This window comes from Varanus komodoensis, unplaced genomic scaffold (genome assembly GCF_004798865.1).
Source record: "Varanus komodoensis strain SLA01 unplaced genomic scaffold, ASM479886v1 scaffold56, whole genome shotgun sequence".
Taxonomy (NCBI): domain Eukaryota; kingdom Metazoa; phylum Chordata; class Lepidosauria; order Squamata; family Varanidae; genus Varanus; species Varanus komodoensis.
In genome coordinates this window covers 3,269,080-3,284,189 of record NW_025336169.1, presented here as the reverse complement: position 1 = coordinate 3,284,189, position 15,110 = coordinate 3,269,080, and the positions used below count along the sequence as shown (strand labels likewise).

At 52.7% G+C, this 15,110-nt stretch overlaps 1 protein-coding gene across 1 annotated transcript in view; it reads left to right on the top strand.

The window, feature by feature from the left end:
• Nucleotides 1-15,089, top strand: part of BICDL1 (BICD family like cargo adaptor 1) — a 58,935-nt gene extending 43,846 nt beyond the window's left edge. Inside the window, exons 7-11 of the mRNA XM_044448958.1 lie at nt 1,611-1,829; nt 2,336-2,479; nt 5,849-5,979; nt 9,342-9,462; nt 14,889-15,089. Of these exons, the coding sequence (XP_044304893.1) occupies nt 1,611-1,829; nt 2,336-2,479; nt 5,849-5,979; nt 9,342-9,462; nt 14,889-15,089 (816 nt within the window). The remainder of the gene's footprint in view (nt 1-1,610; nt 1,830-2,335; nt 2,480-5,848; nt 5,980-9,341; nt 9,463-14,888) is intronic.
• The last annotated feature ends 21 nt before the right edge of the window (nt 15,090-15,110 follow it).

Below are 15,110 nucleotides of genomic sequence, written 5' to 3'. Positions count from 1 at the left end.
CTGGCATTCCGTGCACTTCCTGGTCCCACGAGCCACACGTGGGCTGCAGGCCGTGGGCATCCTGGCTGTGGGTTCAAGGCCTGGCACAGCAGAGCAGGTGCCACTGCCAAGAGCAAGACAAGCCCAGCCCCCTCACCCCAGCTCTGCCCCTTGGGAATGTCCGGCCGTGCCTCTTGCTGGCATCTCTTGCCTTGGGAGTCTTCGCAGCCCGTGCGGCTTCTTATCGCTGCACAACTTGGCCTCTGCAGGCAGCCGGTTCTTAAATCAGCATCGCGTGGCCAAGAACGTCTGCACGCCCCTTGTGACCCCTCTTTTCCACCCAGGCTGGGTTTGGTGAAAACAAGAGAAAGGTGTATTAGGGGTTCAGGCAAAGAGTACAGAAGGGGAAAAGGGGGTGAATTTCAGAGCACGAAGCTCTAAAAGTCTCCAAGTGGCAGTTCAGAGGCAAATGGCAAAGAAAAGAGAAAGACACGGTCTAGCCATTCACAGCCTCCTGGTTCTTGGCAATCCGGTGGTCTCCAAGGTGCAGTTCCCCTGGGGCCAGCGTAGACCCCCCCCCTTTCTGGGAGACTCACACCCCGGGTTCTGGGCCACAGAAAGACCCCCACACAGTTCCTTTCTCAGTGGGGTCAATTTCTTTAAGTCCCCCCTGCACGGGTGAAAATCCCACCCCTCTTTTAGTCGGGCTGATCCCAAAGCATTGTCAGCCCAGAGACGGGTTTTCCACGATTCCTCGCTCTGTGGTACGTGGGCGATTTATCACTCTGCAGGCTTGCTGAGAGGAGGTGCTCGGCCTTGAGATGACCTCGGCCAGCGTCCTGCATGCGGCAGCTCACATCTCTTCTGTTTTAGCAGAGAGCGGCAGCTGACCGTAAAATGAAGGCTGCTTCCTCACAGACCTGAGCAAGACGACGTCAGGGTGGCTCAGCCTGCGCCCTCGGCCACTGCAGCCCAGCCCTGGCCGCATCCCCCTGGGCTTCTTGGCAACCCCGGTTATCCTTTCCCTGGGGCGGGCGGGGAAAGGGGCCACAGCCTGCCCCTGAGCAGCAGCAGAAGAGAGCAGTTTCAAAGAAATCGCAGCCCCTTTGTGAGGGGTCGGCTGTGGGTTCCGAGGCAGGAGCATTGTCTCCCCTACTTCTGGAAGTTGTGCACCCCGGCTCTATAAAAACAGTTTCTCAGGCAATTTAACATGCAACTGTATATGTAATATCAATATCGGCTAAGGAAGTGCAGGCAGTAAAATTCAAGCACAAATAATAATGAAAATATTAAAGCAGGTTCATTTATAACATCAAAATCATCTTTGACACATCCTATTTGGCACTGTGAATGCGAGGGACAGAGAGTTTTGTAGGCTTCACCCACATGCTTCCTGGTAATTCTTTGACGCCATGAGGACTAGAAACTTACCTTTTTAAACAGAGAGAGGGGGAAAAATCAAGAAACCAAACTACATACTGATTTGGCTATTGGTAAAAGAAAAGTCCGCAGCATAAGGGCAAACGGCATGATGGATGTTTGGCGCTGTGCATGCTGCCATGTTTGAAATCTGCCGTGTGCCCCACCCTAGCAATATGTCTGCAGCACAGCCTTTTCCGCTCTTGTCACAGTTGAGACTCCAGCTCTGGGAGGCGTACTGCCAGGTCCGATACTTGTGCACACACCTCCGAGGGAACGACAGCGCAGATTCGGCTGTCTCCACCGACTCTTCCATGGACGAATCTTCAGAAACCTCATCGGCCAAAGATGTGCCGGCTGGTAGCCTGCGGGCCGCCCTCAGCGAGCTGAAGAGGCTGATACAAAGTGTTATCGAGGGCACGGACTCCCCTGTAAGTCGAGCCCTGGCGTGAGGTTTGTGGGACCCCTGCTTTCTCGGCTCGAGTGGGCAAGCTTCGGCCCCCTTCTTGACCCCCTGCACTGTACCTGTATCGCCCCTTTCCTGCACCCCACTCACAGCAGGGGTGGGCAACACTCATGCTCGGGGGCCCTCCTGGGATGCTAGTCTGGCCCTCCAGGGCTCCCCGCCTGGCCCTGCGCCCTCCTGCTGACGCCACGAGCCCTTCCCTTTAACCAGCGAGGGTTTGGCATTTTGCTGGCTTTTGTGCATTTTTCCCTCTCTCCAAAGCCATACCTGTTTTTTGGAAGAGATCCTGGCTTTTGTGGCCACACCCCTCTCACCTTAGACCCCACCCACTTCCAGAAGGCAGCCCCAGCGGGCTTCAAAGTGGAATTTGCCCTCACCCACGGGAACTGCCCCGGCCACGCTTTAGAAACGGTAGGACAGGATTCCCCCACTCAACAGAAGGGGACTGACGCTTTCTTCGTGGCTCACCAGAGCTCACGGAGGAGTGATGACGATGCCTTAGAAGAGCAGATCAAGCAGACGAGTGAGGATTCGAGAGCCCTGAGGGAGCTGATGGAAGGCGAGCGGGGGAAACTGAGGCAGAGCCTGGAAGAGCTGCAACAACTTCACAGCCAGGTAAGCGGCAGCTCTGACTGCGGTGCGAGGGCAAGATGCTTCCGGGGGGCCCCTTCCTGAGCACGCTGGGGCAACTTGGCTTGCCCTCAGAAAGAGGCCTGTTAGCACAGGCACGATCGAGTAGTTATGCTTGGTGCAGAGAAAGCGGATTTGGGAACATTTTTCTCCATGCCTCACGCCTGGAATCTCGCAAGAGTCCCAGGGCAAGGACCCTCCTGTGTTCTCCCACCACTTCTCCTGCCTGGTTCCTTCCTGCAGAAAATCCGCCAAGAAGAAGGGGGAGAGGCATGCTGATGCGATGCTTTCTGCTCGGAGCACCTCCTTGTAAAGCAGGCCGGGCTCTTCCTGCTTAGCTGAGCTTTTGTGGAAAGGAAAAGGGTAACAGCAGGGGTAGGAGAACACGGGAGGGCGAAAGGTTACAAAGTGGAAGGCTGCATGCTAAGTCTCTCGAAGAACGGCCATGCTGGGTCGGACCAAAGGTCCGTCCAGTCCAGCACTCCATGCACATGGTGGCAAACCGGCTGCCCACAGGATCCCCCCAGCAGGGTGGGGGCCAGACCTCCCCCTGCCCAAGCGCCTCAGCAACTGGTGTCTGCAGGCAGGCCTCCTCTGGTGAAGGCGGTAGTCCACGGCCTCTGACAGCCTCCTCCCTCTGGAATCGTCCCACCCCTTTCTCAAGCCATGCAGATTGGTGGCCCTCCCCACTTCCCGTGGCAGCAAATGCCATAGCTTGACTTCTCCGGGAGTGAGGATGTGCTTCCGTTGAGCTGCCTTAAACCTCCCACCAGTCAGCTTGGGTGGGAATGCTATGGGAGGGGGAGAAAAAGTCTCCCTCTCCACTTTCTCCACACTGCACATTATTGTAAACGCCTCTCTGACGTCTTCCTGCGCTTCCCCTTTTCCTAAGCTGAACGGTCCCGGTTGTCATAGCCGCTGTGCATAGGGGTGCAGCTTCGAAATACTGGAACCCAAAGTGGTCCCCCCACAGAACTGAGTGGAGGGAGATTCAGGGCAGAGGGAAGGAATTCCACATCACCGAGTTAAGCTGTGGAATTCTCTGCCACATGATGCAGCAACAGCCATCAATCTGAAGGGCTTTGCCAAGGCGGTGCCAGGGCTGTGGCACCAGCCCTGCCTCCTTGTGGTGTGTTCGTAAACGGGTGCCCTTGTTGTCCCACAGACCACAGTGGAAAGACTTTTATCCTGCATTGGTCTGGCATGAAATACAGAACTTGTATTTATGTTTGTGAGCATATTTCCAGATGTCTTCCATTTTTAACCATCCTGTGTTTTCCGGCTGCTAGCAGAAAAAAAAACTGTTAAGGAGAAAAAGACATGATATGTTTTTGATTCATATTGCCATAAATTTTCTGTCTGGAAGCACTCAAAGAAACATAGCTCAGGAAGGTCCCTGTGCACGAATCTGGGAATGATTACAAGTGTGTTTCATGGATGCAAATGGATTAAAAGGACTCAGCTACCTAACACTTGTGCACGTGTGTGTGTGTGTGTGTGTGTGTGTGGATGGGCACATTCGGAATTTTGAAGGAATGCTGTGGGCGCTCTCACAGAATGGGGGCTTGGCCATTCGTGAAATGGCTGCCACTTTGGGGCGGCCAATCACAGAACAGTTCTTTGGCTGGGAATTAAAAAAAACAGGAGATTCTCAAAGCACAATTGCGGATGCTTTCAACAAGAAAAAGGTAGACGACAACAGAGGAAGACCGAGAAAAGGACACCCAGAAGAAGTAGAAGGAAGGCCAGGCTGCAATGGGATCGGTAGCATGGAATTGCAGGGATGGGCATCAGAAAGGCTAAAGCTGAGAAGGAGCTGAGGGGCGCTAAAAGCCACGGAAAGTGGGATATGTGCAAAGTAAAGGATAGAAGAAAGAAATGGTGGTTACCAAAGAGGATGGTAAAACAACAGATGACAAAGAAACGGTGGAAGTGCTGAACTTTGGCTCAGTCTTCTCCAAAAAGGGTCTGTTACCTCCCTGACAAAGGTGACGTGTAAACTGAAGTGGCAAAATTGCAGCTTGAGATTCATAGCAAGTGGTTCAGGAACATCTCATGACCTTGAAAGAGTTCGGATCTCCAGAGCCCGATGGACTGCACGGCAGGGTAATGAGGAATGGGCTGTAACTGAGAAATCGTGGCAGATGGGTGAGGTGCCACATGACTGGACGGGGGCTGAGGGCGTCCCTGTCTCCCAAATGGAAACAAGGAGGACCCTCACTGGGGACTGCAGACCAGTCGGCCTGACATCAGTCCTTGGGGAGAGGTAACGTGTGGGGTAGTGAAGCGTTTGGTGTTTTCAACAGTTTTATTAGAGGTTTGGAGGAGGAGGTGCAAGGAATGCTGATGAGAATCACAGAAGACACAGAATTGGGTGGGATAAGCGAATACCTGGAAGACAGGAACAAAACTCAGTGATTTTCATAGGTTGGAGCACTGGGCTGAGAGCAACAGAATAAAATTTAGTAGGAATGGCACAGAAGCTAGGAAAAAGGAAAGTGGTGCGTACTTTCAAGATGGGGGAGTCCTTGGCTCAACGATACTGCAGGTGCGAAGGATCTTGGAATTGTTGTAGATCACAAGCTGAATATGAACCAACAATGTGATGCGGCTGCAAAAAAGACAAAGGCTATTTTGGGCTGCATTGGGAGAGGTATCACTTCCAAATCGTGTGAAGTACTAGTTCCCTTCTACCCAGCACTGATTAGGCCTCATCTGGAGTCCCGAGTCCAGCTCAGGGCACCACAGTCCACTCCCAGCTAGTGAGAGTGAAAGAAAGTCAAACTGGAGAGAATAAAATAAAAGTAGCTTGTCCCAGAACCCGGATACAAAGAGGAGCCGGAGGGCCTGAGCTGCTGGGCAAAAGACCTTGTGTTGGGAACTAGACCAAGATGGTGCTGGAGGACAGTGTGCTGGATTGCCACACGGTGCAAATTCCCAGTGCAGTGTTCTTTAAAAGAACTCTGAAGGAGACAGATAGAGAGTAAAAGTAGGGAGAGAGGTGAGCACCAGGAGAGGTGTTATTGGGCAGCTCGGCATCCATGGGCACCCCTTTAGAGACCTAAGCTTAAATCACGCCCTTTGAAAAGAGCAGTCATGAAGACACCTTTTATAGGCTTCTGCTCTCTGAGACATTTAAGAATGACAGTTTTTAGAGGTTTATTCCTGCAGTCATGAGGACTGGCAACGTATTTCCAAAAACCTGAAACTTAACACTTCCAGCGTTTCCGCCTCCGAGCCCCCTGTGCTTATGACGTGGTGGCTGCAAGCTTTTCTTGCGTTGACCTCAGAGAAGCCATGGTGCTAAATCAGTAATGCCATGCACGGATTTGTTTTTCTTCTGTTTCTTACCAGGTGACGCTGCTGAGTGTAGAGATGACTTCACTGAAAGAGGAAAGAGACAGACTCCGGGGATCGGTTGACGATAAGGAAATGAACGAACAAATCATGAAGGCTATCAGGGATCGGGACGATGCAATTGCCAAGTAAGCAGCATCGTGCTCAAAGGCCAGGGGCAGGTCTTGGGCAGGCTCTGTGCCGGCACGTTCCTTTGCGCTTGTGGGATCCCAACATTCAGCTATGAGCAGAATGCCGGGTGAGGTGGACCTTTGGTCCAATCTTCTTGTGTTGTGCGACTGCTGCAGCACTCAGGCATGGCTTCCCTTGACTTGTTCCATCCCTCTATCCCAAATGCTTTAGTGGGACTGAAATCCTGGCACGTCAAGTGGCTATTTGTTTAAATCACTCTTGCCCGTCACGTCTATGGCCTGGCAGAACAACCCAAGGACAACCCATGGACAACCCACAGTTCTGGGATCACATGTAACAGCAATTCCTGATTCAGACAACCCATGGTTCATGGCCCAGTGAAAAACCATAAGCTCTCTTTCTGGGTTGTCGGTAGTTAGCGTATTATGGTTTGTTAGCATGCTCACACCTGCATGCTACAGTGGTGAAGCATTCGACAGCTCTTCCCTCACTAGGTGCAATTGCCACTTAGATTTGTCCCCTGCAAGGCAATTACGCTGAGGAGGGAGGGGAAAATCCTTCCACTGGCAGCTTCGGACAAAGATCCAGGGCCCCGGGAAGTGGATTTAGGCCCAGGGCCTGATGGGAACGGGTGGAGCAAGGGCTCTGCTTGTAGCACCATGCAGCTGTGTGCTCTTGACCTTCCTGAGGATATTTTGAAGCATCAGGGCTCAAAAGGCACTTTTCTGGCCAGCCCTGGAAAAAGGGGGCATTCTTGTACTGCCACCTGCTGGCCAAAGGAGGGAACTCTTCCAGCAACTGAGCTTTTGGACGCAGAAGGCGGCACCTGATATTTAAGCAAGTGTGTGGGTTATGGGCTCTCCTGTATCCATGGAAACCAGCTACCTTTCTGGAAACATATGAGTTGCATTCTTAATATTCATTCAGTGGTGGGGATCGCTTTATTTAAATTAGCTTTGTGATGCAGGACTGTCTGGAGGACTTGATTCTGACTCTCTTCCTCCAGAGAGGCAGGCATGATTTTTCCGGGGAGCCTTCCCTGCAGATGTGTTAGACTGTATGTCTCATCATCCCCAGTTAGAAGGCCAGGAATGTCTGGAGGGCACCAGATTGGAGGAGACTGTTTTATAGAGCCCCCTTCACTCATGTGTAGAAATGAACAAATACGTAGTTATAAGGAACTTCCAGGTGATGGTGGACTCCGACTCCCATAGTCCATATTGCATTGGCCATGGGAGTTGGAGCCAGGCAACATTTAGAGAATACAAGGTTCCTTGCCGTTGCTTTTGTGCAGAGGTGTGTGGCTCAGACCTTGGCTGAGTTCTCACTGAGTATCATTTTCAGAACACGCACAGCAGGCTGGGGATGATGGGAGGTATAGTCCAACAGATCTGGAGGGTGCCAGGTTGGGAACATCAACCTAAGACATTTTGTCCTGGCCTCCTCCGCGCATACCTTCCGCCCTTCAAGGTGACTAGTTGCTAATAATCCTGCAGACCAAGGGGGAGATCAAACACGCTAATTGCATTGCCCTTCACTGAGTATGGATGCAAAATGCTTTCACTGGACAGTGAAGAAAGCAGACAGGAAGAAAATGGAAACATGAATACCCCGAACTGACAGAAAGGTGAACAAGACAGAATTTGCCTGGAGGAAAAAATGACAAAATTGAGGCTGTCCTACGTTGGACACGTTGTGAGAAGGCAGGACTCCCTGGAGATGAGAACCTGCTAGAGAAAATCAAAGGCAGAAGAAGAGAAAGACCGGCTGGGGGATGATGGGTGGGTGGATCGATCGATTGCTTGAAAGAAGCCACAGCTTTGCGCTTAGAAGGGCTGAGCAGGGCTGTGAAGGGCAGCTTGCTTTGCCGAGCTTCCATTCATAGGGAAAGCCAGGGACAACTTGGTCGCATGTAACAACAAACCACACAAAACAATACACAGGGCCGAATCTTGCACGCATTTCCTGGAAATGGGTATTAGATACAATGAATGCTTGACTCGCTTATGATCCTGGGAGAGGAAGCAGAAAATTACGCCGTACTTGTTCTGTCCATCGAGTACAGCCTGTTGCTCTTTCCTCTCAGAACTCAGGGCTGCAGGCTCTAAAACGTTACATTTGTTTCTGACCTACATTTTTAAAATTGCTCACTGCCTTGCGAGCCATGTCGCACAGAAAGAATGAACAGGAATAAAATAGAAGTCTTGCTCGGTGGGACTGAAAATTAGTCAGGTGTCGGAACTCGTTTCCCCTTTTGTGGGTACTTAGTTCTTGTGCAAGTTGGGTGATTAGTCCGGACTGATTGATCAGAATACCTGGGATGGAACAGAGCAATCCAACAGGGGTTTTTGGATTCTCAGACCCGGACTAGAGACAATGCCAGACCTTGGCTCTGGGGATTGTTCCCGCTGGTGCAGGAAGAAGCAAACTGGCTGTTGCTTTGAGGCCGGAGGAGCAGTTTGGAGGCAAGGGCAGGAAAAGGAGGGGAGCAGGGAGACCGGAACTGCCAGGATAGGAGGCATCCTGGCGATGCTTCGTCCCCCTTCCCCTCCTGCACCAAATCGCCTCAGCTTGGATGGCCAAAATCGGCCGACTGGCCACATCACAGAGCAGAAGGTTTGGGAAGGGCTGCAGTTGCCTCTGCAGAGGATGTGCTTTGTCCCCCATGTTTGGAGATTTTGGGGCTTCCCCACTGGAATGCACCCCAAAGTAATCACAACTAGCTCACGTCCCATTCTTTATTTATCCAACTTGCACCCTGCCTTTCTGCCAAAAATGGCACTCCAGGGAGCTTACAGTCACAAAAAACAGAAGAAAACACAAATAAATTAAACACAGGAAATACAGCAAGCGAGCCCCCCCCCCCCCCGCCCAACAGGCCCACTGGCACACCAAAGGCCTGCTTGGAAAAAGTGATCCTTGCCTGCTGGCAGAAGGGCAGCGGAGGAAGCGTTGGACTGAACTTGGGAGATCAGGGTCTGTGCTCCGTTCCACACCCAGCCGTGAAGCCAAGTCAGGGATGCTCATTGCTGTGAAGGAAAAATGGAGAGGGGGCGAACCTTGCAACCCCCGTGGGTTCCTTGCGAGAAGGCAGGCTGGGTGCAAGGTTCATGCAATAACAGCCACCGTTGAAGGAGAAGGTGTTGCCTGCAGCTTGACATCACGTGCTTTAAAATGTATTTTGAAGGGGGTGCCCTTGTCACTGGAAGGCTAAGGCAAGGCGTGAGGTTGTTTTGCTCTTGGTTCGCGGCATATGGGCCAGGCTGCTTCTAGATCCGGTAAGCGAGCGAGCGATCGACGCGGACGTTGTGCAGGAAATCCAGCAGCTCTCTCAGGCCGCCTCTGCTTGGCTTTTCAGGAAGAATGCTGTTGAAATGGAGCTAGCCAAATGCAAGATTGACATGATGTCTCTGAACAGCCAGCTGTTGGACGCAATTCAGCAGAAGCTTAACCTTTCGCAGCAGCTGGAGGCGTGGCAGGTAAGAATTTGCTGGGGACCCGTGTCCCCCTTCCATGTCCCTGGGAGCCAGGGGTGCTGCACCGGCTGCAATCCAGCACCAAACCGCAAACCCCACAGGAAGGGAAACCCCTTGGAGGGGACCTTCAGGGTTCAGCTTGGCAGCATCACGGCGGAGGAAGTAAGCTGTTCACCCATTCTACAACAAGCAGGCGAGCGGCGTTAACAGCTGCAAAAATGTTACAAGGCAGAGGCAGAATCAAAGACCGGGGATGTGGGGAAGAAAGCAGCCTCCCTCTCACCTCCCTCTTTACCTCTGTAGCCTGGTAAAGCAACCCTCTCTTCTGGGTTCACACATACGGGTAACTCATTAAAAAACCCAAGGATCACAGTCCAACAGCAACCGTTCTTGTGGGTTCTCGTTCTGTGTTGCTTGTGGTTAACCAACCACGCTTTGTGAGCGTGGCTGGATTCACACATTCCAACAATCCAGAATTCAACAACCCATGAAGTGTGTGAACCCATATATGTGTGATTGAGCCCTGCCTGGTGTTCCTTCCTCTTGCCCTCAAGCGACCAGCAGACGCCTCTCCCTGCTCAGCCTTTTCTCCTGTTCTCAACTTTTCCGTGTTCTCCTTTCTCTCTTTTCTCCTCTGCTTCCAGTTTGCTTCCTCAGGGCTTTTTACTATATGGCTCCTTTGGTTTTTGATCTAGTGGCCTTTCTCAGTTCCCGTAACAACAGCTTTAGTCGTACACCCCTCCTGCCTTCAAGGTGAGCTCCCACCCTCTTCTCTCCTTCCCTGTCATCCTCTCCTACCCCATCCCATAATAGTTCAGTGCCACCTCATCCTCTGAGGTGAAAGGAATGCAAGCACCCCATCGATGTCTGTCTCTTCATCTCCACTGGCTCACCTGTTTGCATCTCTCTGGCCATCCTTCACACATCAGATTTGTCACGGTGAATTCGCTTGCCCACCTCTTGGATTCGTGCCCCTCTCCACACATGCGTTCTTCCCCATGCATGCACTTGTGACAGTGTTTGATGGCATTTCAGTGCACACACCCTGAGCACCAGGGTGCAATTCATGCAGAATGTGTGCCGCGCGGTTCTCAGCACAGCCTGGTATGGCTAGGAAAAGATTCTGGTCTGAGTCCAGACTGCAGCTGCCTTACCGGCCTGTTGCTCTCCAGATGTTCTGGGTGATCCTCGTCTTCCTGATCATTGGCCATGCTTGCTGGGGAGAGTTGGCATCTGGGGGCACCAGGAGGTACCAGTGACATGACAGGTAAATAGCAGCTTCCTGGGTACCTATCGGCTCTGCCGAGCGGCATGTAGAAGTTTTCAGGTGGACCCCCCTCTTGTCCAGGTAGGTAGGCAAAGACTTTGGTCTCAGACCCCGGAGAGCCACTGCTGATCAAAGGCACCTTAAAGGCTAGCAGAATTGTTGTGGCATCAGTTATAGTTGAGCTGGCATGGGTCACACACAGCCGGCACTTTCCTCAGTTACACTTTAGATTTATATCACAACTCTTTTCCTCTTGCAAGGAAGCCAAGGTGGCTTACAAGATCCTCCTCTTCCTTTCTCATCAGCCCTGTGAAGTACGTTAGAGTGAGAGCCTGTGAGTGGCCCAAAGTCACCCACGGAAGCTTTGTGGCTGATGGGTCAAGAGTGGAACTTGGGTCTCCCGAGTTCTGCTCCAACCACTTTACCACACTGTCTCTCAATTGGCAGGGAGATATACATTGCATTGTTTCTCTAAAATCAATTTAAATCCTCTTGCCCTTTGCCCTTCCTCTCCTTCCAGCTAATTCACAACCCCAAGTTAAAATCCTAATGCAGTAAGATGAGAATAAGGGCTCAAATCCAGGATCTACCCTCCCCATAGAGGAAGGGACCTCCTATAAGGAGGACAGCTCCTCTAGCAGAAGGTGCCTCTGCCTGGTTTGGGGGGATCCCACCTTCCCCACACAGCTCAGCTCACCCCATTGCGCAGCATCTGTGTCGCACTTCCAAGGGGCTGGAGGGGCAGCTGTGAGAAGGTGGGGGCCATGGGTAGAAGCTTGGGCTATACATCCAGTCAAAACAACTAAATAACCAGATACAGTGGTGACGAAAAAATGGAGAAGTGAGCCCCCAAGCCAGCTAATCCATGACTCAGTGCCGGGGGGCCGAGGGCCCTTTCAGCGGTGGGGACTCGCTTGGTGCGAAGGCTGAAGTGCGCACCTGTTCATCAGGGCTCACCCCTCCGGACATCTGCGCTGCCCTTATGCTGCTCTGAGGAATTTGGTGGATTTGCTGGGAATGGGCCTGCTGCCCTGGGATTCGGTGGCTGGCGTGGACGGAGCAGGGCAAAGGGGCCGGGGCACTACAAGGCAGCTTCATGGGCAATGCGGCGCTTCCCGGACTCTCCGCCGTCCCCGAGGCTGCAGACTGGATTCTGCAATGTGTGGGCTTAGAAGTATCTGCCGATCGGAGCGGATGCACTTGCGCCCCTCCAAGCGGGGCCCGGTGCTGCATCCAGTTGCTGCAGCGGGGCTGTTCTGCACTGGGCGTGCATGCACGAATGCCCCCGTGTTGCGCGTGCAGAGCACACGCGGCAGCCTCGTCCGTCTCGGCTTCATGTCCAGCGCGGCCTCAGATAAGAGCGGTCGTTTCCTGCCCAGTTGCTGATCCGCAGCTCTGCCCACGGTGCCGGCCCTTTCTTTTCCTCCCTGTTTGCCCACTTAAGAGAGGGCGGGAGAACGGGCAGGATCCGCAGGGAAAGGGGGGCTCCGAGGGCTGGCTTTGGGCCCCACACCTTGGCCATTGCTGCACCTGCCCCGGCACTAAACATTTTGGTGTTTAGAGTCTGGGTGTGGAGCAGAGACTGACACATCTTGTATTCGGCCCATCCATGGAGCTCAATGAAATGTGTGAGTGAACTAATGCGTGTGTGGTTCGAATGCTGCTCTGTGACTCGGGTCTCCACGTGACCATGAGACGCACTGGGTGACGGGGCCACTCACTGACTGGCAGCCTAGCCTACCTCACAGGGTTGTTGTGAAGAGGGACTAAAAGGGAGGAGGAACAGATAAACTGTCTCTCAGGCTCCTTGGAAGAGGAATAGAGGCAGGAAATAAGCAGAATAACCAACAAATTCAGCAAGGACCAAATATTCTTTCCTGTGGATCCTTTTCACTACGTTTTTGGAGGAGAAGGGAGTCTCTGCCCCCTCGACCCCCGAGCCCCTAATATTTCATTTATGCGAGCCCAAGTGTTTGGAAACGAGAGAGACTTGGACAAAATAGGCCGTGCGTGTTGCGCTCGCAGACGGATGAGAGCCATGCCTGCCCTTGGCTGCATTATTCCTGCGTGGGCGGGATCGGACCCCGCGGTCCTCTTTGTTGACGCTCACAGAAGCGCCACAGTCCCACCACTCGTGGCTGTGAATGCAAACCATGGAAACCGGCTCCCCTCACCTCTGTGCGCGGCCTCAGCTAATGGTCCTCCTCTCCCTGGGAGCTTTCTGCGTTCCGCCCCCACCACCGCAGATCTGGCTCCGCATCCTGCAGCAGCGCTCGCGATCGCTCAGTATTCTGGAAAGGAACTGTCTGTCCTTGCCTCGGACTCAGAACCTCAACAGCAGCGTAGCCAATGGGGACCGCAGGCCGGCGACTGCCAGCCGCTGGCTTCTTGCGCATGCAAGATGAGGCCTCCGGGTTGAATGGCTGGCTGTGTCGGTCTGCAGATGTTGCCAGAAGTGGTGCGTGCCCTCCTCCATATCCCTTTGCAAGGATGGTTGTTCCTAGCAACCAGGCCTGTGCTGCGATAAGCCACATGTGGGCTTGCAATTCGTGTTTTTCCCTCTTGGCTTCACCAGTTTCTGGTTAATTCTTCCACCCCCTCTTTATTTTTCCTTCTCTGTCTGGGTATTTTTACCCAACACTTCAGCTAAAAAAAGGCTTCCAGATCAGCTTACAGAGCTTAATAAAGCAACAGTCCCTGCCTCTGGTTTTACAATCTAGAAGGCATGACACTGAAGGAGAAGGCATTGGGAGGGCAGAGGAAAAAGGAAGAGTACAGCTTAGTGTTAAAGATGTTATACACTCGCCTTGCCCTCCAGATGTGCTGGACTCCCATTCCCAGAATCCTCCAGCCAGCTTTGCTCTAGGATTTGCAATCTAACAGATTGTAGCCTCCAAGTGGCCTTGATTCTCTCCCCGATGTGAACTGACTGTCGGAGCTGTGTGTTCCGGCTGGCAGGGATGGGTGAAGCAAATACTCTCCATCTTCTCCCGCTCTGGCCAATGTCTGAGAACAGGTTGGCCTCCCCTTTCTTCACAGGGGAGGCAGCTATTTTAGCTGCACAACCAATCTGCCTCCACTCCTGCCTGCAGTTTTTAAAGGCAGTGCCTGCACAAGTGCCTGTTGGATCATTTTGGATACAAATTTAAGGCTGGATTCAGAAGCAGAAGGGAAAGGATCTCGGAGCTGGTTTTGCTCGCAAGCTGAATACGAACCAGGGCAGGATATGGCTGCAAAAATGGCAAATGAAGTTCAGGTTGCCTCTAGATAGTTTCCCACTCAAAGGAAACGATGCTAAATTCCCCTCTGCTCCCCTTGGATGCTGTGTTCAGTTCTGGGCAACGTGCTTTAAGGAGGAGTCAAAGAAGCCGCAAACGAGTTCACAGGATGGGAAACTTAGCCCTGTGAAGGAAGACATGTTTTTATTGTGAGACTGTCCTGAGACTTTAGTAGTTGGACAGTACGTAAAAGCTGGACAGTGCGTAAAAGCTGGAAGGCAGGCAGGCAGGCAGGCAGGCAGGCAGAGAAAGAGAAAGAGAAAGAGAAAGAGAAAGAGAAAGAAAGAGAAAGTCCTACATTGAGCAGAGGATTGGACTTGATGGCCTCAGCAGCCCCTTCTAACTCTGCTCTTCTAGGATTCTAAGCTGGAAGAGACTGGGAATGTTTAGCCCTGGGAAGAGGAGATGAAATACGACGGCACTCAGAGCAGGCAGGCCATTAGGACCCAGCAGCCTAGGGAAGCCGTGGCTCCCTGCCACTCAGGTGTTCACGCCAGGGTGAGGCAGCTGTCTGTCAGGGGAGCGTCGAAGGAGATCGCCGCACTTCATGGAAGGGTGGACTCAATGGCTGTGCGTTTCTAAGAGTGGCCTCTCTATCCCTACCCAAAGCACAGCTTCCCTAAGTGTTACTTAAATACACAGAGGAGACTCCTAGTTCTCAGCCCTGCACTAGGCCCTGGACTGCAGGGGCATCCGAAAGCAAAAAAGTCTGCTTGCTGCTGGTCAGCCCATTGGGTGCAACTGTCTCTTCCCAGCCCATTTGCTCTGCATCCTCCACTGCATCCCGCTGCGCACTGGTGCTTCTCCCTGCAGCAAGGGGTTCCTCTGCCCACCCTGCCCTTCCCTGGCCATCCCGCTAACAGCCTCCTTTCTTCCTGCTCCAGGATGACATGCAGAGGGTCATTGACCAGCAGCTGATGGACAAACATCCCAAGGAGTGGAGCCAGCCCACCTATTCCTTCTCCAGCGGTCATGGAGCCAAGCGGTGTGCCAGACCCTCTCCCTTGCTGAGGCCGGAGCAGCGGGGGTCCGAGCCCATCGGGGCAGAAGGAAATCGCCTCTTTTCTTTTTTCAAGAAAAATTAATCGGAATGGAGCAACTGCTCT